We start from the raw sequence: 24,598 nt of genomic DNA on the forward strand, positions 1-24,598 counted from the left end.
GGCAGGGTTCACTGACCAGGATCATCTTTTATTTTGAAACTTTTACCTGAACCCAGTTTTGCCACCAATAGAAAACTACACCCGAGTGTTCCCCACAGCCCTTAAGGGAACACAGCAGCACAAGGAATGGACAATCATAGCCCTCAGCAGCCGTAGTAATCAGTCAGGCAGAAACACTGAGTTCAAGCTTTTACTTAAAAGTCATTCCTTTGCATAATAACCACCAGCAGCAAACAATGACACAATCTGGTTGGGTTCACACAGTCTTCATCAAATCCACGATGGCAGTTTCCCAGTTACTGATTACACATTCTTAATCAAAAACTGAAAAGAAAGAGACTGAGCTCCTTGAAAGGTGTCCAGCAGCTAAGAAGACAAGCAGCTCCATTTAAGTGTTCAGGGCTCTTCTCAAAGTGTCAGAAATGCAGAAAACAAACACTTCATTTTTTTTGCAACAAAGCACCACCTGAACTAAAACTAAACCCTGAACTGTTTTTGGAAAAAGTTCTACTAAAAAGCAGCCACTGTCTCTCCCCATTTCTCCTCAAATCGAGCACACACACACACCTGGCTTACTGTCTGCTAGCATAGCTGCTAACACTCTTACAGTTTCTCAAAACAAAGGGAAACTCACGGTCAATTCTAATGCAAACAGGCTGGCAATACGAGATTTTCCGAGGTCTGGATGCGCCTTTCAGCTTTCACTCCTGCCAAGTCTGACAAGACTTTCAGGCTTTTGTCCTTTACCTGAAATCTGTCAGCTGAAAAGATTAAAGCATCCCCCCATACACAAAGGGTCAAAGGCCACTTTATGTCTACATTGTGTCTGCAAGAACATGATTCATACTTAACACATTTACATTGATTTTTATTTTCACAAAAATAGGTTGTATCCAACCCTTAATTGTTTTTTTGTTCAGCATAGCAACTCCACATCTTCAAAAATACCAGCTGGAAATTAATTTGAACCCAAGAAGTGTTGCATGTGTCTCTGACATTTCCTACATTGTGTGAACTCTTCATACAGTAAGTCAGAATGGCCAGCACAGACACCTCGGTGCCTGAATAGCACTGCAGGCATGATGTTCTGCTTTTAAAGCCACTCTTTGTCCAAGCAGATTTCTGCTTTTCATGTTTTAAGCCTCATATGAGAGTTAAAGGAGTCTGCTGTGAGGACTAAAGCAAAGCTGGGTTTAGCTGCTTCTGTTCTCAATCCACGGGTGAGTTCACTCTGTAATCTGATTCTGCTGTGTTTGGGCCTTGATAATCTCTAGAATCAGGCATTGCTGGGAAAGAGGCTTTAAATGCACCTATGCCTGATTTTAGGACCTATGCACCTTTAAAAAGTCAGAACTCTCCAAAATGCACAGAGACACAAAGCCTTCTGTGAGTTCACTTTTGCTAATGCAAGTCACATTTATTAGATTTCTTCCAAATGCACACCATCAGGTTCATTTAGATTCCGAAAAGGAGGCCAAACACAGGTCAGCTGTAAATTAATGAAATGCAGGAGTTTGTGCCAGTGTCCAATTCTCTGACATGTAAGCAAACACGACTGCTTCTGAGTGCTCACGCTGCTTCATTAGAGCAGCTGCACTGTACATTTAGGTAGATTCTGAACAAGATGATGAATATTGGTTTCTGATATTGTTAATAATGCAAAAATGGAATACAATGCTTACTGGAGGGCATGTAACATTTATAGTAGAGTAATATCATCACAGGTACATTTTGCACATTTTAATAAGTGAAGTCCACATGGTGTGATAAATTAACAATTATATGCATTTCTCCTTTCAGTGATATTCTTCCATGATGTTCCTCCTTTCTTTGGCAGCTGCTATGGTGTCAGATGTGCCGATAATCTTCATGCAATGCCACCAGCACGTCTCACTCTCCTGCCGTGAAGATTATTCCCCTCTCTTTCTCAGAGTTGTAGTCTGTGGCTGATTAGCTGTTCATTGCTTAATTCATAAGGGCTCATAAATTTTGCTGTGACTGCCCATTAATCCAGATCATCATAATCTGGGATTGCCTGAGCCAGTTAGAAATCAGATGTTCTAGTGCCAGCGAATAAGATGGTATGAAATTACATTCTTACCGGCTAACACTCGTTCTGAGATCCAGTATTGCCGAATCTGTCTTTCTGGAGCAGATCTCAGAAGCAAAGCAGTAATCGGATTATTGGTAAATTATTAGTGATGACACTCAAACTGGAGCAATAGCAGTCACTGAAGATGCAACATAAAGACTTGGACAAGCGTCAGAACTGGGCAAGCTTGAAAAACAGCAGAATACAGAAAAGTGCAAAGTGCTACATGTGTGCAAAAGGAACAATTATAAATACAAAATGGGAAACACTGACTTTCAGGAAGCAACCTCTGAAAAGGATGGAGGGGTCTTATGTTAACACATTTTCAGTGGTTAAGCAGTGCGGGGAAGCAATTAAAAGAGCCAATAAAATATTAGGTTATATCATAAACTGCTGAACTTAAATCATGGGCCAGTATGCTCAGATTATATAGGCATGAGTGAGGCCACATCTGGAGTGCTGTGTGCAGTTCTGGTCACCACATAACAGAAAAGACACAGCAATACTTGATGCTGTGTAGAGGAGAGCAACCAATGCATCAGAGGATTTAAGGACACGTCCTATTGTGACAGTCTCAGCATTAAACCTGTTTAGTCTCAAACAGAGGAGTCTGTATGGTGACCTAGTCCAGGTCTTCAAAATCCTCAAAGACATCAATACAGCAGATCCAGCAGAATTATTTCAACATAACCGTGAAATACGTACACAAGGATGGCAGTGGAAACTAAGGGAAAGTGTGTTTAGGTTGCTATGACACACTTCTTTATGCAAAGATTTGTGAGAAATCTGAAACAAACTACCAAGTCATGCAGTTGAGACAAAAATCTTGACAACCTTTAAGAATCCGGATGAGTTACTGGGACAGATTAGCTACACAGACGAGCCTGATGGACAGAATGGTCTCTTCTCAGTTGAGCTATTTATGTTCTTTAAAATTGACGGCACCAGTTCTCTGGTCCACCACATCAGGACAATGAACTCACAAATGCAAGGAGATTCATTTATTTAACAACATTGTGCAGATGTAGCCTTGGATACCCTCAAAATGAGTAAAATCCTAGACAATTTGCTAGTGATATTTGACAAAAATGTGCCCCACTCAAAGTTAGCAGCAGAATGAGGACAGAGGCAATAATATAACAAAAAAAGACATTAAATATAGCATTTATAAAAAACAGTGTTATATGGAAAAATATTCTCAGTTTAGTTTTCTTCACCCTTCTTTCCCCCCGTACATTACCTCCTAAACCAAAACTGATTATTGCATACAATTTGTGAATTTTTGTACTTAGTAGATAAGGACATCTTCAGCTTCCTTCATAATTTAGTTCTTTTAAATAAAAGAATTGTTAACAAATATCCAAAAATAAAAAGAAATGCACTTAGCACAATTTCTTTGTAAAGCTGACCATTTACAATCAGTTGAAAGAAGGCAATTAGGAGAAGAAAAGCTTAAAAGTTTTTAGCTCCCTTACACTAGGAGGACACGGTCAGCAGAGAGCAGTACTGACATAATGAAGATGAATCAAATCCATCTTCTTTATTTCAAGGTGACCAAGTTCTCCTTCACATGTTGGTTGGCCACTTCTTTAGATGTACACCATATTTTACACCACTTTTAGTGTCCTTCAACACCTTAAAGTAGAAGTAGATTTGCATAGTCACACCATATTCAGAGTGTACTTCACAGCAAACATTGTCTTAAGCCACACAATTATATTCACATTTCCAAAACAAAGATATTTTAAACCTGAAATAATGTTGCCCTGCTCCAAAGAACCGTGTGTCCACTGCCATACATTTGAAATCTTACTTTAGCAACCAAACATAGCATCACCGGTCATAAGATATGGCAAGGCTCACAGCAACACCTCAAACCCCAGACAACCTTCCAGTCTATAAAGACCCTCTAGTTACCCCACGACTGCTGATGTGGCCCATAGAATTTCATAATCAAGTCAAAATCCAGCTTTGTGGTAAGCTCCCCTCTTATTTGTTTTCTGTAGTCGTAACTACCAAGTGGTATAGTACAGGCTTTAATTCATATTCTGCTCAATGGAGTATCTATTCAAATTATTGTCCCACCCTAAAGGGTGGTAATAGGACAGAAGCAGTGATTTCACAAGACATGACTTGTGTGCTAAAGATAGGCGTACATCAATGTAGAACCTTTTAGTAGCAATACCAAACTAAAAACTCACACACACCCCAAGTGTCTCTCTGTATTCCTGATTTCACAGACAAAGTGCTGACAAGCCCGCTAATTAAACTTGATGTTCAAAAAGCAGCAGATCATCATCCCCAATTGGCAGAATGCAGGCAGCAGCAGGTTTTTAAAAATATCCACTCTACAATAAACTTAAGTGGTTACAGGCAATGAACACATGCAATTGTTCTTAAACAATTCTGAAAAAGATATTTAAAATGTTTAACCTTTGCAAAATATGCCTAAAAATGCTGGGAAAACAAATTACTTTGAGAGTTTCTTTAAATGGTTAGACATAAGCAGACAACTATCAGCTCAGTCTCAAACGGCACCCACCACCACACAATTGGGCAAGTTCTCGTTGTTACCTTTCGCAATCACCAAACTGCATTTGATTCTAAAAATCAGTGTAGTCATAGAATACTCATTGTTAAAGGTTCTAAAATTCAGTTTACAGTCTCAAGTTCCAAAGATTTGCGTCAACACCTTTGACTCGCAGCTTCTTCAAGTCACTTAAAATCGGACCCGATGCTAGTTCTGTTCATGTGCTGTATAAAGGACAGCTGCCATCTCCAGGGCACAAGGGCATTCTACACACTGCAGCAATTCATTTTGAACCAGTTTAGAGGGTAACAATTTGGACGTTAATCCCCCCAAATATGTCATCTTAAATCTTCTGCAGCTCACCATGATCCTAAACAAATTAAATTAACCTCTATGTGCGGAAATTGTGGAAAAAAAGGAAAAAAAAAAAAGTACAAAATGCTTTGAAAATAAGCCACACAGTACTTAACGCTGTAGATCCAAGAGAATAAGCACAAATCCCAGCCTTGCCACTCAGTGTGGCGTTTGTGCCTCCTTTGCACTCTGACCTTGATCCTCCCCCAAAAACACATGCACATCAGGTTTATTGGCTGGTACGAGGGGGTCTGGCTGTGTGTCCAAGTGTGCACTGCGATGTGCTGGCATCCTGCACTGCAGGTGAAGCTTTAGCTGTCTGCATCCTTTAAAACAGATCTAGAAATAGATGTCTTCTTTAAAGTTTCAACTACAAAAGTCAACTAAAAACATTTAAATATATACAAAAATGTTTATTACTTTAGCATGGTTTAAAAAAAAAAATCTATACAGTAAAAATTTTATTTCCAAACAAAATTCAAAAAGAAATTTCTAAACTTCATTGACAAGTCCACTTTAACCAATAAGTGTAATACAATGTCATGGTCATAATTATACAAGGCTGGGCCTCAAATACATGGGATCTCTTAACCAGAGCCCACATTTAAAAAAAACACGCACACACACAAAGCCTTCACATGTTTACAGGAGTAGCAAATAAAATGTATACAAATAAGCAATTAAAGTCTCATTTCTATAGAAATAGCTGTTCTGCCTGAATACCTGTCAGTAGTTAAAGAATAATTTAAACAATACAGCATGAGAGCCCTAATAGACTTAGGAGGAGTAACATCACCCGAAATTCCCATTGGTCATTGGCCACTAGTGCAGTGGTCATGGCTATTCATGACAGTTTCATTTAATAAAGTCATTCCATGGCTGTATATAATTTGGAATGTATAAAATAAAATAATTCACCAATTAATCAAGTGGTGTAGTGTTAGTTATGTTTCAATACTTGGTTCAGTAAATTTGCATGTTATCAGAGTGTTTATACTGCGTACTCATTGTTAGTGCTGCTAAATATCAGTAAATATCCATAACTGAAATAAAACTGAAAGACATTGACTTTGGTTTAAAGTAAATTGACAATTCAATCTTTGTGGATGCTTCAGAACTAGAGATGCAACACTGAGCTATGGAGTGTAGAACTTGCAAAATTTAAGAGGCCTTCTGTTAAGCAGTGAGTGCAGATGGCAATAGGCATCAAATAGATCCTTACACAGTGAAATATTACCAACAGTACATCGCCATGAAAGAGAGTGAGCAGCAAACAAATTAAAAGACACCTGAGGTGGTACATAGCCAAGCAGGACTAACAGTAGGCCAGTAAAGAAATAAGCTGTTGTCCATTTTTGGTTATCTACAAAAGCTAGAGGTTTCTTTGATCACAGTAAAGATGGGCATTCCAGCCAGAAAGTCTGTAAACAAGAAGGAAATTCAGGAAAACCACCAGACATTTAGCTTTTTTTGCCAATGCTAGATAAAGTTACATCGGCCCAGTGGAGGAAGGCATTCTGAATCCTGGCAGCTTGACGAATTGATGCCTGTGAAATTCTCCGAGTTCGCCGATTATGAGAGCATGTGTAACTGTTTATCATGAGTTGCTTGTAGTTCTCAATAGCTTGATTGCTGTGAAGAAGAAATTAGCAGGCTTATTGGTTTGTAGCTATGGTGATAAGGCAACACACGGCAAACAAAGGTTAATATGTGCAGACACGGCAGCAAGCAGAGTGGGCCTAGCAAATGCAAGTCTGGGGAAAGAACAGTAGCCACACTGCTTATATTATACTTCCATTTCACAAACTCCAAGGTTCTCCATCAAAAATGCTCATAACTTAATGCAAATTTAATGCAAAACACAGAAGGATTCTGTTTAACAGACCAAAAAGTTAGTATTTTGTGAACTATCATGCAAACCACTTTGTGTAAAAAAAAAAAAAAAAAAAGTTTTAATGAAAAGTGGCTGATAAGCAATGAGCAGAATTAGTTGTGATGGGACACTGTCAAAAATGTTACCTTTTAATGGCTGGCTTTACTCTGCAAGGAGAGAAACAGCCAGGTCACTGTTGAGAGATGAAGGAAGACTTGTGGTTAGAAGACAGCACTACACAGTCTCTCACTTATCAGGGTTTGAAATCTCAATAAACAGAAGTTCCCCAGAAAAGTCAATCAAGCAGCCACATGTTCCACTCTTGGTAATATTTAATGCTTACCTGTACCTATAAATCAGTTGCTTTTCAGAACTTTATTTGTCCCTAGGCTGGAAATTTAGCATTCACAGAAGCTCAATAATTTATATAAACATCACACACAAACTTTCCCTCTCAAGTACACTCTAGAATGACTGAAGAGGGAAAAAAAAAAAAAACCCAGACATGGCTAAAAGGTAAATCAGGAGCAGAGGTTTAAGCAATAAATGGGATGTCTTTTACAATAGCCAGACAAAGTATTATGACACACAAGCACACATCTAGGTGCATCAGATGTCTGACCATTTTGGAAACTTATTATATGCAACATCCTTACACTTTTTAATGTCAAATTACTACACCATTATTATATTTATCAACCAAGATTAAACAAAAAGTCAGAGGGATCCATGTATTTCTGTTACAAACTGTTCACATGAATCGATTTAAAAAAAAAAAAATTTTTCCGAGAGACAGATATTGGGAGCATGGCTCCGAGGCTAGGGATCTGCACTGGCCCACAAAAGGTTGCTGGTTCAAATCCCGTAAAGATTAGAAATGACTATGTTGGGCCCATGAGCAAGGCCCTTAACCTGCAATTGTTTCATCCCGAGTATTACACATTAACCTGCATCGAAATTTTACATATTTGAAAAGAAACAATGGTTAACTATAAGTATGCACATATTGTCACCTTTCAGAATCAAACTCAATCTTGTTAAATACACAGTACATGTAGATTCAGGGCTGTAGAATAATAGATATCTGTGTTATTCTATTCAATGAAAACACTTGACTGGACGCTTTATAGCATTTAATCAATTGCAATTATAATAGGATGTTTAAACAAGTAATGAAGTACATTAAAGTGGATATTTGATAATGACTGGAGGAAAACATTCTTTGGAAGGATGAAAATTAAGGACCAGGTTCTCAAAGTTGTCTTTTTCAAGACAGAATTACTTTTGGAGCCCATGGCAACCTTAGAAGCTCTAACAGAAAAGAAAAAAAAAAAAAAAAAAAAAAAACTTAGAAACAGCTGCTCTGCATTTAGTTTTTTTTTTTTGGGGGGGAATATATTTTGATATATACCTGTTTTAATAACATTGATAATTACATTAGGTTTAGTCAAATATTCCTGGGACCAATTATTTTAAATTGACAAGAAAGGTTTAGTTGTGTTTAAGACAAATAATGTGAAACATAATTAGAGATGAGCAAAAAACTTTAGTGCTGTAGGTTTTTATATTTTTTTTTATTATATATATATATACTGTATATATCTATATCTCTCTGCAGTAGTCACAAACTCAGATTTCCTTTACAAGTGGTTAAGCAGACAGATTAAAATAAATATTCTCATGCATAGCTAAAGCTCAAATGTTTCAGGATGGAGCATTTGGCAATACTTATTATGCCATTTCTATTAAAAATGTTTTAAAAGATACTACTTACAATTTAGCAGGATACATAATAGGTTGCGTTTCATGTCGAGTAAAGCACCAATGTCTCACAGATATAGACACGGGTTCATATTCTATTTTAGTTACTATATACCAAACCTTTATATAATTTTCCTTTTCCTGTACTAAAATTTTCTCAAAACCCCAAAAAGACGTACATGGTATAACATGGTACTGTGATCAAGTGTGTGTTACATTCTGTCATTCCACAAATGGACCATCAACAGGTTTATGGACTTATTCAGGGTGACACAGCAAGTTGATGATTAGGTCAGAAACTTTCAAATTATTTTCCACCTTAGCCACTAGGCCACACTGCCTGGCGAGAATTCGAAAACTATACATCTAAAAGTGCAACACCATTTGAACATTTGTTACTCAGAAAATAATTTTCCATAAGGTCTAAAACATATTTAGTAGTTGACCTTTGCAGTTTAAAAAATATCCTTCTAAAACCCTGAAAAAAATGTCAAATATCGCTGGATGGGATAAAATTAACTCCATTGCCTAAAATATTATATTTAAACTACATGCAAATATAAATAATTGGCATCACACAGTGAGAGCAATTCTTTATGTTTATGGGATTAAATCATTTTACAGACATGGTACCCGAGTCATATCATTAGCATGTTTTAGCGTGCGCAAAGCACACTGTGCAGCATGCTGCATTTAGAAACAAAGATGTCTTCATCTACTCACTACATTAATGCACAAATTTAGTACTTGAGGGGGGAAAAAAACAAAAATCACATGTTGTACTTTTATTTCACCTATTTTAAACACTGAGCAACCTAATCAAGAGGAACACATAATTCTTCTATTTAAACAGGCTCCAGTTTCACTCTGTAGCATTTGCTGCTAGTATCTCACCCACACACAAAAAAAAAAAAAAAAAATTGGAAAAGCCTACCAGCTCGTTGGTTTTATATAAGCCAATAACGAGGCTGGGATGTAAAATTCCCTTGGATGCTACTTTAGGCTGCACACTGCTAGTTACTGCCACCTGTGTACTTCTTGTGTAAAATGTACATTTGGCCTGCACCATATGGCCCTAATGAAAAACCTAAAGGAACAGCAGATATCAGTCTTGCTAAGGACACTAACAATTTTAATGCTTTGATCATGTCTTGCTTCTATATAGCACAGGCTGAAAATCTCATTTGCAGTAAAGTACACTTACTATCTAATCTTGGAATGAGTCTGGTCACTCCATCAGACTGCATTTAACTGCATTTTTGCAATAAGGAAAACAGTACAAACATGGCATAGGTTGGCTAAAATTGTGACATACGGGTTAAACAAAATATTCTCACTTGCATTCCGCCTACCACTTTTTATGGCTTCTGCAAGTCATCTAGTAGCAAACAATGATTGATGCACTAGTAGTACTAAGATTTCCGGGAGTTAAATGTACACCTAATTATCAGTGTCAATTTACCTCCCACTAGTAATAAATCAATCAAGTGTAATGTCAGATATGATATTACAATAAGCATTAATATAATTTGCCATATCAACCAGTACTGTTAGCCAGCAGGGTGCTGGCAGAAATTGGGCTATTGCTGGCCAAAGAAGAATGGAGAGAGAGAGTCCAGAGGCAGGAGGAGAGAAGAAAGATAGAGAGTGAAACCGAGGGTTGGAACTTTGAATGTTGGCAGTATGGCTGGTAGGGGAGAGAATTAGCTGATATGATGGAGAGAAGGAAAGTTGATATATTGTGCGTGCAAGAGACTAAAAGGAAGGTGAGTAAGGCCAAGTATATCGGAGGTGGTTTCAAATTGTTCTCTCATACTGTGGATTGGATGAGAAATGGGGTAGGGGTTATTCTGAAGGAACAGTATGTTAAGAGTGTTTTGGATGTGTGAAGTGACAGACAGACTGAGGATTATGATGCTGGAAATTGGAGGTGTGATGAATGTTGTTAGTGCATATGTCCTGCAAGTTGGTTGTGCGATGGAGAAGGAAGATTTCTGAAATGAGTTGATTTCAAGTGATGGACAGTGTACCAAAGGGACAGAAAGTGGCGATTGGAGCGGATTCCAATGCTGGTGAAGAGAACAGAGGAGACGAGGTGGTGATTGGTAGGTAGTGTGTCAAGGAGAGGAATGAAGGTCAGATGGTAGTGGATTTTAGAAAAAAGGATGGGCATGGCTGTGATAAATATGTATTTTAAGAACAGAGGAACATAGGGTGATGAAGAGTGGAGGAAGATGAAAACAGGTAGATTATATCCTATTCAGGAGGGTAGTGTAGTTAAGCAACATAGGATGGTGGTCTGTTGGATGAAGCTGGAGATCAAGAAGAGGAGGAGAGTAAGGGCAGAGCCAAGGACCAAGAAGAGAGCCAACGGCCAAGGTGGAAGTTGAAAAAGGAAGACTGCAAGGGTAAGATAGACACTGGGTGACAATGAAGAGTTAGACAGCTGGTAGTAGTAAGGGTGACAGCAAGAAGGGTGCCTGGTGCAACATCTGGACAGAGGAAGGAAAAGGAAACCTGGTGGTGGAATGGGAAAGTACAGGAGAGTATACAGAGGAAGAGGATGGTAGAGAAGAAGTGGGATAGTCAGAGAGATGCATAAAGTAGACAAGAGTGCAAGGTGAAGAGAGGGGTGGCGAAGGCTAAAATACCCTTTTTTTTTTTGTATATGATGAGTTGTATGAGAGGTTGGACACTAAGGAGGGAGAAGATGACCTGTACCGATTGGCTATACAGAAGGACCAAGCTGGGAAAGATGTGCAACAAGTTAGGGCAGGGGTCCTCAATCACGGTCCTGGAGGGCCACTGTGGCTGCAGGTTTTTGCTCCAACCCATAAAAGTAATTTATTGCTAAGTAACACATCTGCTTCACTTTAGTTGTCTCGATCGTTAAGATTTTGAACCCTTATTGCTTATTTTAGTGTTAAAACAGCTGTAGTTTTGGTTTTTAATCTATACTAATAAAAGGCAAAGCCCTCACTGACTCATCACTAATTCTCCAACTTCCCGTGTAGGTAGAAGGCTGAAATTTGGCAAGCTCATTCCTTACAGCTTACTTACAAAAGTTAAGCAGATTTCAATTCGAAATTCTACGTAACGGTCATAATGGTCGACAACATCCGCCATGTTGAACTTTATTTATGGCCCCATCTTCACGAAATTTGGTAGGCGGCTTCCCTGTGCTAACCGAAACCGATGTACGTACTTATTCCGGTGGTATGATGCCACTGTCGGCCACCATATTGAACTTTTCAACGGTCTTTGTTACTTATGGGCCCATCTTCAAGAAATTTGGTACACGGGTTCCCAACACTAACTGAATGCTACTTACGTACATATATATGTCCATAGCCTGCAGCTTGGTCACAGTGTGAGGTGGCGTTGGGTCCCCCATCCCAACGCCTGCCACGTTGTTGGCTGCCTGCCTATATAAGGCCGTCTGTCGCTCCAGTCTCTACATTCCCTTCCTTGCTTCGCCACGGGATTCATGTCTCCCTGCTGATAACAGCAGCCTTTTTATTTAATCCACGGCTTCTCCGCTGTTTTATTGTTCGTTTATTATGATTATAGTTATTGTGTAGGTATTTAAGACTTTCTTTACATTGTTCAGTTACCCATTTCCTTTATCATTCCAACCGTACCCCCATTAACATGTCTATTGAGGTGATCACCATCGATCAAAGAACCGTCACTTACCGAGTGGTTTCCATGCCCGGAGATGGCGCCTGCCTTTTCCATTCTCTTTGTTACATATTGCACGGCCATATCAGACTCACTCTTGATATCTGGAGGAACATTCATTGTGTCTTATGTATTGAATGACTGGGACAGGTTCAAGGTGTGGACGGATGACGGTACAGGAGATAATTATACTACATAGGACCACTAGAAGAGTGAAATGCTTAAGCCCTTCACCTATGAATCTGCATGTGATTTGATGGCTGCCGCTGAATTGTTCGGTTGTCGCTTTCAAGTGTACCGAAATGGCCAAATATTTTACACCTTTTGACAACCGCCAATGCCTCTTAAACATCTTAGATTCACAGGTGACGATTTCAGTAGTGGACACGTTGATATTGTGGCACCGGACGCCCAGGAGGACCAGAGGAGGGCTTGTACCTCCTCCAGACCGCGAGGGGGCATCCGTCCTGGTTACGCTGGTGGCCTTGGGTAGAGGGCATGGAAGCCCAGCCCTGTAGGGGCCCGTGGTCACCGCCAGGCGGCGCCCCACTTCCAGACCATCATCTGCCACATCCGGCCGAGGTAGGAGCCCGGCCGGGACACCCAGGAGGACCGGAGGAGGGCCTGTACCTCCACCAGACCACGAGGGGGTGTCCGCCCTGGTTATGTTGGTGGCCTCGGGTAAGGGGCATGGACAGCTTCCGGGTGCGCAGCTGGCACTTCCGCCACACAAGGGCGTGTCTGCGGAGGAGTGCAGGTAAGCAGCTGGAGCCCATCTGGGTTCCCATAAAAGGGGCCGCCTCCCAGCAGTCGAGGCAGAAGTCGGGTGGATGAGGACGGAGCTAGAGAGAGGACGGGAGGCAGCCAGGAAAAAGGCACAAAGACTGGAAGAGTGTGGCCTGGACATTGGGGAATTGGTGCTGGAGGCACTGGGGTGTGTGAGTGCACGTAATTGAAAACTGTAAATATTGTAAATAAACAGTGTGTGGTAAAACTATGATATCCGTCTGTCTGTGTCCGGGCCAGCGTTCACAATATTTATGAATGTTTAAACTCTCAAAAGCTGGATGTGAAATTATCGATGAAACCGGTTGTATGCTTACAACGCTTGACAGATGCCAAATGTGACTTCAACACAAGTCCTGCCAATACTGTTGTACTTGAAACAAACCATGAAACTCAAACCGATTATGACAGCAGCAATCCAAGCTGCGAGATTTCAGACAAGATTACTTTTCACACGGCCAACTGTACGTTACATGCTCAAGAGTAAGCTCAGCGCACAGCTTGGTCATATTACAACCGGAGGGCCGAACTGAAAATGTGGTATACAAAGAGATCCATAACAAATAATTATTGGTATATTTTACCTCAGTTTAAAAAGATTTAATTTTCTTCTTAATAAAAATTTTAAGGCAGTACTTCACCGCTGCGAAGCGTGGGCATTTTGCTAGTTACTCATAATTAGCAACAACATGCAAATGACAAAGGAGACCAGCATTTCTCCATTTAGCTTGTTAGCATTTACACCTGTGTGTATTTATCATGCACTACTGGGTTTAATTAAATACTTGGAAGGAAAGTGAACAGAAAAAAGTGAAGGATTGAGAATTACTCATCCATTTTAGCCTTCAAATCATTTGGATGATATCCTTAGAAAAAGGGAGGAAAATCTAGGATATGAGAATTACCTGGCACTAACAAGCCATTAAATTATTGGCAAGAATTGTTCTAATTACTAATTCTAATTAAGCAACCGGGTTAGAACAAAAACCTACAGTCACTGCGGCCCTCCAGGACTGATTGAGGACCCCTGGGTTAGGGTGATAAAGAATGAAGGTGTGTAGAGCAGATGAAAAGAGTACTTTGAGAGGCTGATGAATGAAGAGAATGAGAGAGAGAAAGATTGGACGATATGGAGATAATGAATCAGGAAGTACAATGGATTAGCAAGGAGGAAGGACGGACAGCTTTGAAGAGGATGAAGAATGGAAAGGCCGTTGGTCCAGATGACATACCTGTGGAAGCATGGAGGTGTTTAGGAGAAATGGCAGTGGAGTTTTTAACCAAATTATTTAATAGAATCTTGGAAAATGAGAGATGCCTTAGGAGTGGAGAAGTAGTATACTGGTACCAATTTAAGAATATGGGGTGTGCAGAGCTGTAGTAACTACAGGGGGATAAAATTGATGAGCCACAGCATGAAGTTATGAGAAAGAGTAGTGGAAGCTCAGTTAAGAAGGGAGGCGATGATTAGTGAGCAGCAGTATGGTTTCGTGCCAAGAAAGAGTACCACATATGCAATGTTTGCTCTGAGGACGTTGATGGAGAAGTAGAGATGGCCGGAAGGAGTTGCATTGCATCTTTGGGGACCTGGAGAAAGCATATGACAGAGTGCCTCGAGAGAAGTTGTGGTATTGTATGAGGAAGTCGGGAGAGGCAGAGAAGTAAGAGTTTGCAGGATATTTACAAAGGATGTGCGACAGTGGCGAGGTCTGTGGTAGGAGTGATGGATGCATTTAAAGTGGAGTTGGACTGTGATGTTTGCGGAGGACATTATAATCTGTAGCGAGAGTAGGGAGCAGGTGGAAGAGACCTTGGAGTGGTGGATTTATGTTCTAGATAGGATAGGAATTAAGGTCAGTAGGAACAAGTCAGAATACATGTGTATAAATGAGAGGGAGGTCAGTGGAATGGCGAGGATGCAGGGAGTAGAGTTGGTGAAGGTGGAGGAGTTTAAAATACTTGGGATCAACAGTACAGAGTAACAGGAATTGTAGAAGAGAGGTGAAAAAGAATGCAGGCAGGGTGGAATGGGTGGAGAAGAGTGTGTCAGGAGTAATTTGTGACAGATGGGTATCAGTATGAGTGAAAAGGAAGATCTACAGGACAGTAATCAGACCAGCTATGTTATATGGGTTGGAGACAGTGGCGCTGACCAGAAAGCAGGAGACAGAGTTGGAGGTAGCAAAGATGCGAAGATTTGCACTGGGTGTGACGAGGATGGACAGGATTAGAAATGAGCACATTAGAAAGTCAGAGAGGCGAGATTGCATTGGTTTGGACATGAGCAGAGGAGAGATGTTGGGTATATTGGGGAAAAGGATGTTAAAGATAGAGCTGCCAGGCAAGAGGAAAAGAGGAAGGCCTGAGAAGAGTTATGGATGTGGTGAGAGAACATGCAGGTGATGAGTATAACAGAGCAAGATGCAGAGGACAGGAAGATATGGAAAAAGGAGATCCCATTAGGGGTTACCAGAGCGGAGCAGCTGAAAGGAGAAGAATACATCAACCCAAAATTATTTCTAGCACATCTTAAGCAATTTTACCAATCTAAGGGCAACATTTATCACATGCTGGAGGAACCTGTGGTAGAAAGATTTTTATTCCAAGCAAATTTTGCTTAATTGGGCTCCTGAAGTATAACTAGGGGTTTCCTAACCTTATTTAAAAAAAAAAAAAAAAATTAATTACTTTAAATGTCTTTAAGGCTTAACACACAAGTAGAAGTATTAATTAAGTAGCCCTTATTTTTTAACATTTGTCATTTACACCTGTTGTCTTATTGTTTATTCACAACACAAACAATTAACATAAATCTTTGATCACTTTACTAAAAAAGTTTAGACTATTGTAGTGACAAAAGTCAGACAAAACCAACTACACATTAAAGTCTCTTTCAGACTATACACAGAAGTGTGGTCAAAACCAGAGATACTTCTGCATTACGCATTTCATTTAGTACCTCTTAATGGGAAAGCAGCACATTTCACAAGAGGAATGGAAGTAATTCAATCAAGGGCAGATGTACTTACCACTCATCTCTTCCAATTGCTTCTTCAAAAACATGAGAGATACCCTTCAGCTGACTAAGGCCAGCAGAGACAAACTCCAAGTCTTTGTTAAATTGTCTGGAACAAGAAATTAGTGAGAATCTGAAAAAGTGTGTTTATAATGTATATTAACACAATAAAATTTAAGAGGCTCTCATGCCTAAAGGAGCAGTTACATAGTTGTATTACTATGTAACCATTCAGTTTATCAGCTAATAAGTATTCGTGCACTCCAATAAATTGGCCCAATATCACTGCAGCTACTAGAGATCCAAATTGCATATTTGCAGATATCTGTGTTTTGTTAGATTTATGCTTTATAGATTAATGGAAGACATAAGCATGCCAATGCTTAAGGAAAAAAAAATCTGTAGTCAAGTTAGTCATTCATAATTGTGCCTGGATAGTAACTAGAAGCATCAATGCATGCAATTCTGTTGAAATTAATTTAGCAAGTCACCTGTTTTGTATATATCAGCAGACCTGAGTAAACTGAACAGTTAAACTACATGATAAGGACAACAGCTTCAAATTATTTTGCTGTTCTTCATACCCAACAATATACTTCATATTGTTTAGTGTGTTCACAACACCACACTTGGTGTAGAATCTTGTCTAGCTAAAAACAACAATCAGACTTTACCTTCTTCCAACGTGGGTGCCTGGTGATGCAAATGGACTCTTCACTGCTGCCATACGGACAAGCTTTCTCCGGTAATTTCCAACTCTTCCTGTTTTTGAACACCCATTATTTTCTGGTGTCTTAACACGAGGTGTCCTCTTGACCCCAGACTTTGGTGTTCGCTTTGTGGTGCGTTTAACAGTGGGCGATACACGGGAAGGCGTAGGTCTGCAGGGGGTGCTCACAGGTGTATCACCTGGATGATTTTCTCCACATCGAGATTTTCCTGGAGTTCCCACCAAGCACTCTTCTTTGGCATGTCTTCTCTTTTGAAGCTTCTATTTTGAATGTAGAAACACAGGAATAAAAGTTATGCACACACACAAAAGAGAATAGCAAAAGTTAATTTGGGCTCAATGGCTCTTCAGACACACAAGCAGTCTCTTGATGCTCATTTCAGTGAGCCAAGTCAAAGACCTCACTTTTGATGAATAACCCAATACTAGATCAGGGTTATCAGAGGTTAACTGACAAGAGATGTGGAGTGTTAGAATGTAGTTTTGGTAAAGGTCCTTAAAGAGAATGTAAAGTACAATATGTAGCTTTGTATTTCTTTCTGCTTTAAATATTTATATTCCCTACATTCATAGTAATAAATACAAAACCACATCACTAAGACACAGCCTCTTCACACACTGACTTTTCTGGAACCAACTGCGAGCATGCAAGTGCATGTATGCATGAGAAAGAATGTTACACTATGATGAAACAACTGCCCACTGTTAAAAAAAAAAAAAAAAACAAAATTTAAAAAAAAAAAGTAAAACTTTTGAATCAATATTGAACTGTAGATGAGGATATCAATTGTGAAACAACCCCCCACCTACTTTCTACAAAGCTTTGGTGACAAAAGAGTATGGCAGACTGTCCAGTGTAGCTTTCGTCATCCAAAAAAATGTGCTCTTGCAACTGTCAGAGCCTGCTAATAAATTTATGTCATGCACATGTTGCCTGGGAGCTCAGTTTCATTTCATTTTTTCAGTCGGGGCCAAGTTCCATCTTCTAGAGCACTATATACCAAGCACTAAAGCTGGACAATATTACAAAAACAATTATTGCATGCATATGGTCACAAGCAAGGGGCGGGAACTGTATACTTTGTCACTAAAGAGCACAACAAATTGAAACTTTCTCACAGAAGAGCTTGTTTAACAAGACATTTGACATACTGATTAGTTATCCAAGCAAGGATTGTGTTTTATATAAGAAATAACTATATTTTTAACATAAAAAAACTCCAGTGAAGCGGATATGTTGCCACTGTAAAACTGGAGAAAGAAAAGCGGCTATAAGGATAAATTCAGCACCCAATTAAAACAAATTCAATATTTACAAATAGTAAATGTTTGAGCATATCCTATTCCTAAATTCAAGTTGTTGTGCAGCCATCTACTAGCTTTATAGCCAAAATAAAGATTTGCACATATTACTTTATTACTTTAGAATCTACTTTGCAGCATATCTGAAGCAAGCAGTATTAATCCATAAAAAGCAGAGCACTTAAGTGGTTGCAGAAATATAACACAATATAAGAATAGAGACAACATATACTATTCAATTAAAAGTAAAAAATAATAACATGCTTTGGGTTTAAGAAAAGCAAAATAAATAATTAAAGTAGCAGAAATATACAAAAAAAGGCATATTAAAATAAACTTACAACATAAGAGATAAAATCCAAATAAAAGAAAACCTTTGCATTTTTTAAATAAAGTGTTTTAAGTAATTTCTTACAGCAGTTAAAAATTGGGGCATTTCTGAAGACTGCCGTCAGGGTATTCTATAGCCTGGGAGCACTACAGGAAAAGCTCAACCACCCTATGGATCCAAGATTGCAAAATGATTGCTGCAGGGTGAAACAATTAACTAAGAGAGCGTTCAGTGGAACATAGGGACTAACAAGATCACCGATGAACCGGTAATTAGGGACTGTGTCACGGACTGCTTTGTATGTGGGAATAAAAGTTTTAAAATTTGTATGCATGAACATGGAGTTAGTGTATTTATGAGAGTACAGGGGTGACATGATGATATTAGAGTAAAAACACAGACAGCACAGTTTTGCACATACTTAAGCTTCTTCAGGAAATTGGCAACTATAGAGAAGTGCATTGCAATAAAGTAGTTATTGTGTTTTGTAGGTTTAAGTTTTTATTCTGTCAGATAGTTAAAAATGTATTCTTTGCCTAAAATAATTATGAAAGAGGCCAGACATTATACAAATTCTCTTTGCTGACAAATCCAAGTTGCTGAGCATTACCTGTGACACACTTCCTAAGGCATTCTTAGCGCTCCTTGAGATGCTGCATACTGTGCCAACTTTCTTCCGGTTTTCCAGTGTTTCCCATGTGATTTCCTCTTGTAAATTAACATCAACCGTTTTAAGTGGCAGTTTCTTGCGCAGGGACATTCGAAGGGTGTTGAGTGAACTGGAGGATGGGCGTTTACGAAAACGATCTGGAAGAGGGCTTTGCAGTTCTTCTGTCTCTTCTAGTACCTGATGTGTTCGCCAACCCACTGCAGATCCAACACCTTGAAGTAGATGAGATGCCATAGTCTGAGGCGTTGGGAAATAAAAGTACAATGCAACCTAATTATGATGGAAGGAAAAAAAATTCTATACACATTATGCATGAATCACAAGCTTTTTAAAGCAAATGACACCAAAATTCAAACATTTTGAATGTCAGAATTTAAAATGACAACATAAACAGAAACAAAGCTATATTGATAGCAACTAGGAAGACATTGGAGGGGAAAAAAAACATCCCCAGCATCTGGAGTACAGAACAATGTATTATTGAAGAGAAACCAAAAGAAACTAGACATTGCAATCAGCTTTGATTGGGCCTAGGAGCTTAAGGAAACGATTACACTAAACAAGAAATAAACTTACAACTATATTGTTTCTCATATTGTTACATTTGCAAACATTAAATTTTTTATTGAATAATAAATTCAAATAATATACAATATAATAATAAAAATGCTCCATTTGTATGTAGATGTTGTATCTCATACTTCCATTAACTAATAGATCAGTACTTTTAGATGGCATTCAGAGGCCATTATGATAACTTTAAATGAACAGGAATAGTAACTGCATATTCTAAATACTGTTTTGGTAGACATTGTTTTAGGTATTAGGAAACAAATTATTCACTAAAATTATTAAATGCATTGCTGGTCCTACAAACATCATAGACAAATATAGAGGAAAAAAAAAACATGATTCAACGCAACTGACAACTTGAGTGGGGGGAAAAAAAAAAAATCAGCAAAATGTTCAGGTTTTTAGTGGATTAACCAATTACCCTAATTAATAACTTAGAAACTGAAGGGTTTAAGAGATCTGAGGAGTTAAATAATTAAACAAAAAAAAATTATGATCATTGAACATTCTGGGGAAAAAAAACAGATATTTACCCTCATACTGTACAACTTGACAGAGACCCTATCAATACCCCAAAACGATTCTTATCTATCACTTGAATCATTTAAATTTTTTATTCCCCCCATAACAGGATATGTGGTGTGTTGGAGTTTACTGAATCCTATCTCAGCAGCACTAGGCACAAGGAAGGAAACAACCCTGAACAGGTCAAATTACCTGGCGCGCTCCCCAAGGAGTGCAGACATGAAATCTTGACAGCTGTGTCAGGGTGTCCAGCACTCAAGGGGACTGCTTCGGTTTTCAAAGAGTGAAATATTTCTGGATTGCTTTCAGCCCTATGAACTCCATGTAAGTAGTGTAAATGTATACAATTAGCAGACATCTTGGCAGCTAATAATGCTCAAAAAGTTGCTCTGAATTATCATAAACTAGCCATGCCCCGCAGTTCCGTCTGCGTAGAAGTGAAACATGACAGTGAGGAGGGCCCTGCCTGTCTCCCTACTCCTGACGTTACGCTTCCCCCTCTTCTTGGCCCACAGCCTGTCTCGGATTAGTGCAAATAGATCGCTCCTGCAACCGAAATATAACTCTTAGCACAATGAGAGGAGTCGCAAAATCAACCGGACTGTTCAAATTCTAGAAAAAAGTGGGATCTAAATCCATTAAGTAGTTTGCTCATTCACTAGCTAAGAGGATGTAAGATACACTCGAGGCGGGCGTGAGAGTGAGGAGGGCCCTGCCCCACTACGTCTCTCTTGGATTTGTGCAAATCAGTACCATAAGCAAACTATGATACTTAGCGTGATGAGTGAAGTCACAAAAATCAACCCCGGAATGTTGAATCAAATTATACTAAAAAACCCCATTAAGTGGTTCTCTCATGAAAAGCAGACAGACGTTGGATTATATATATACCCATACATACAATACACACATACTAGGGGACTCCGCCCCCTGCTCGCTTTGCTTGCCCACCCCCAGGTTTGGTTTACTGGATATACAATTTAAAGATATTGTTATTTTCATGGGAATTGTTACATACAGTATGCACTATTTTCACTTTTACTTTAAAACTATTTTAAAAATAATACTTGTCCTTTTTACTGGCCCCGGGCATGGTTAAATCTCTTTCTCACAGGATGTATAACGCTGCCGTCGTTGTGAAACGGGGGAATGGTAGGGTTAGTATTCCAGGGGCTCAACACACACTAAGGAGAAGTGGTTGGATCATCAGCTGGCTTTTTGCTGCCGAGCTGCGTGTTCTGCTTCTCGTTGTTTTAAGAGCTGGAAGCAAATCAACTGTGTCTGCCAAATGCATTCCAACAACTGCCTTGTCTCGCAGGACGTCAAATTGTCTTCTGGGAAGATCACATCTAGTCTCCCTCCCAAGATTTTTTTTTTTTATAATAGAGAGAGATAAAAATACAGATAAAAGGAGCCAACAATGTGAAAAGCAGTGCCATCACGTCCCAACAATTTATTCTGTCAAATGTAGCACCATTATAGTTCTTTCAGCAGTAAAGTACTTGATAGCAGAGAAAAATGCATCTCATTTGTAACATTTTACAGTAAAATAATTTTTCCCCAACATTTCTTAAAGTCATATGCAATATGCTTACTCTACTCTCAAGCTAATCACATTGACTCAGCAAAGACACTGATCAACAGTGGACTACTTCTTAATCGTTAACTATTCTGCAGCAGTAACGTCTTCTTTCTAAATGTCAGAATATGAAAGTTGCTTTAAAAGAAATTCTCCACTCCTATTAAGTCAGTACGGCAGACACGTAAACTTTTTACCCTGGATGAATTCCTACCACTTGTCCATTATAGCTCCCTATAACCATTACGTAAATGAAAGTGTGTAAAATAAATTGATGTTCAGATTGATGAAATTACACTTAAAGGGCAAACATGTACTTAGCAATCTGTCACTATTGTTTTGACAAGAACAAAAATTCATTTACAATTCATTAATTGCAGAGTATTCAATGCTTTCAACAGTCATATAAAATTCTGAAATTCAGCAGTGTGGTTTGGCATGTTATGCCTTGGACTTTAAAACAAAAAAAGTTGACATTCAATGCCCCTGAACACAATAGATACACGAGTTTAAGTAAAGCCTAATCCTGCCAGAGCTTCATTTTTTTTTTTAAATACATAAATGTGTAGGACTTTGTGGGTAAAGGCATCTGCCAAAAAATCTTTAGAAAGAATAGGTTTTCAAGTGTCCACTCAAAATTCTTATTTTCCAAACTTCAAAAACAACATTGAGGTGCAGTGGTTACAACTTCTGCCTTACAGCTCCAAATGACTTGGTTCATATCTTGGCCCATTCCCTATCCCTTTCTGCAAGGAACTTGCACATGCTAGATCTCTTTGGTTATTCAAATTCACTTTCACATCAGCATACACATGATGTTAAGTTGACTTGCAATGGTAAATTTATCTGGTACGAAGGAGTGTTCTGTGGTGGGCTGGCACCAAAGTAAATTCCTTCCAAAGTATTTACACCCAACTTGCATTTCTGGCATTGCTTAAACTAGAAGGATTTTACCAATCACTCTTCTTTCATGCACTCCAAAAAGGTAGTACTCTGGAGATTCCAATGTCATAAATATCGCAAGGATATCTAAAAATTGTGTCAATTATACTGGTTTGTGCAATGAAGGTGCACTTTAATCTAATGTGCGTTTTTCCTTAAGCATGTGCATTTCCTACAGTCATCAATAAAGTAATATTGTCCAACAACGATTCCGCATATGGTTTGACGACTTACTAGGACTTCTCCAGTCATCCCTTACTTATTGGAGCTGATTTTCTTACTAGCACAATGGCAAAAAAAACACAACCTTTTTGCATGAGATCTGAACTCCGCCCTGAACGTCTCCCTGTAGGCTTTTATTCAGTTAATGACAAGAAAGTTTCCGTTCAATTCAGCCGTGAAGCTTCTCTTAACTTGCTCATACCGAGATCGTGAAGGCCGCAGAGAAAATAAAGTCACGACAATCTGACAACGAAGGAATCCTGAGACTTTATTCATGCTAGATGCACTTTTACGGCTTGCGACTGTTAAGAGTCAAAAACTCTGGCGTTGATTTTCAGCCCCAGGTCTAAGCAAGAGAGGATGTGCAATTTTATAAGGAATTTGATCAGTTTCGCAAATACCTCAAGTACAGCACAGCGCAAATGCGTTTACATTTAACTTCAGAACTCGTAAAAACACCAGCTGTAAACGCACTCGGTTTAGTTGTGTGTTATTTTCATATTGTCGTGCTACAATGAGTGTGGGTACCTACACCAGGAGGCCTACAACTATCCAGGAAATAAAACGGATTTCTAGGGATTACGCAGTTCTGCCCTACACTGTACCATTGTGAGTACTCAAAAGGACCGTTAAAACAAATTCTAAAAATGACAAGTAAATCACATTACAGTATTTTTCATCATTGCCTGACAATAAAGGAATAGAAATTTTTAAAATGTCTAAACTCGAAAATGCCCTGAGAAAATGAATCTGTAGGATTCAAATTGTTCTTTAGATGGACTGGTTCGGAGCGCTACAGACATAAAGACATTTAATCAAACACAAAAATAAAACATTCAGCATAAAGTAAATGCAAAATACCAAAGATACCAAGAGAACAAAATGATGGGGGAAAAATAAAGGAGAGAGACAACAAATACTAGTAGAGAGGGGGAGAAATCCTATGGCTCAACAAGAAGTGAATACAGCATAAATCCGGCAGATTTGGTCCAGATGGCCACCCAGCCCCTCCCTGAGAGTTCTAATAAAAAAGTACAGACAGGAAATTCCAGCAATGCTAAAAATACACAGCATAATATACAACGGCGAATTAGGCAATAGAAAAGTGGCAACTTGAAAGGAACAAATTATTTAAAACGTTTCGGTTTGTTAAATAACAGTATAAATTATTTAAAACACAGCAAAATTAAATAGTATTTATGCGCAACGGTCCCATAAAAGAAGAAATGAGAATAAGATAAAAACCCTTTTAATAATACACTTAAGGAAAGTGCTTAAAAACACATACTGTATGCCACGAGAGCCTTTGGAGACAATGAAATCTTAACGACGACTACCTAAGGAACACAAAGGGCTCAAAAGAGTGTCGACCGTGATTTTAGAGAAAGCGCACGGCAGCGTTTCAATCAGAACTCCATGTGGACTTACCCAAAAGTAACTTTTCTTCTGATTTTTCAGCTCAGTATGTATACCAGCCGCACCATACACTTTCCGCTTTTTTATAAACACAAATATTTCTTGCTAAAAAGCCAGTCATTAATCCTAGTTAGAGTGCTTGTCTCCGAGTCGACGCCTAATGTTTGAATTCTGCGCGACTCCACAAGCCCGCCCTAAAGATGCTCTCCCATTGG

At 38.9% G+C, this 24,598-nt stretch overlaps 1 protein-coding gene across 3 annotated transcripts; it reads right to left on the minus strand.

Annotated features, from left to right (window-relative positions):
• Positions 1-5,401: 5,401 nt before the first annotated feature.
• On the minus strand, positions 5,402-24,598 carry LOC120531639 (protein PIMREG-like). 3 transcript variants are annotated; one of them, XM_039757232.1, is made up of 6 exons: positions 24,396-24,597; positions 19,067-19,363; positions 16,768-17,084; positions 16,107-16,202; positions 6,996-7,042; positions 6,517-6,608 (listed from the first exon to the last, which is right to left on the minus strand). In XM_039757232.1, exons 2-5 carry the CDS (start codon positions 19,358-19,360, stop codon positions 7,012-7,014), a joined length of 738 nt encoding a protein of 245 aa, XP_039613166.1. In that variant the 5' UTR covers positions 19,361-19,363; positions 24,396-24,597; the 3' UTR covers positions 6,517-6,608; positions 6,996-7,011. The 3 variants fall into 3 exon arrangements, with proteins under 3 accessions (XP_039613164.1, XP_039613165.1, XP_039613166.1); XM_039757230.1 differs by lacking the exon at positions 6,996-7,042 and having other exon boundaries at positions 5,402-6,608; positions 24,396-24,598; XM_039757231.1 differs by lacking the exon at positions 6,996-7,042 and having other exon boundaries at positions 5,402-6,608; positions 19,067-19,396; positions 24,396-24,598.

This window comes from Polypterus senegalus, chromosome 6 (assembly GCF_016835505.1).
Source record: "Polypterus senegalus isolate Bchr_013 chromosome 6, ASM1683550v1, whole genome shotgun sequence".
Taxonomy (NCBI): Eukaryota; Metazoa; Chordata; class Cladistia; order Polypteriformes; family Polypteridae; genus Polypterus; species Polypterus senegalus.

What these genes read in the sequence shown, in the direction of transcription:
- LOC120531639 (XM_039757230.1), bottom strand. Translation starts at nt 19,360, where the DNA reads ATGGCATCTCATCTACTTCAAGGTGTTGGATCTGCAGTGGGTTGGCGA. An exon ending in CCTTAGGAAGTGTGTCACAG is followed by an intron (nt 17,085 to 19,066) that starts GTAATGCTCAGC and finishes CATTCAAAATAG; the next exon opens with AAGCTTCAAAAGAGAAGACA. An exon ending in GCAATTGGAAGAGATGAGTG is followed by an intron (nt 6,609 to 16,106) that starts GTAAGTACATCT and finishes TCTTCTTCACAG; the next exon opens with CAATCAAGCTATTGAGAACT.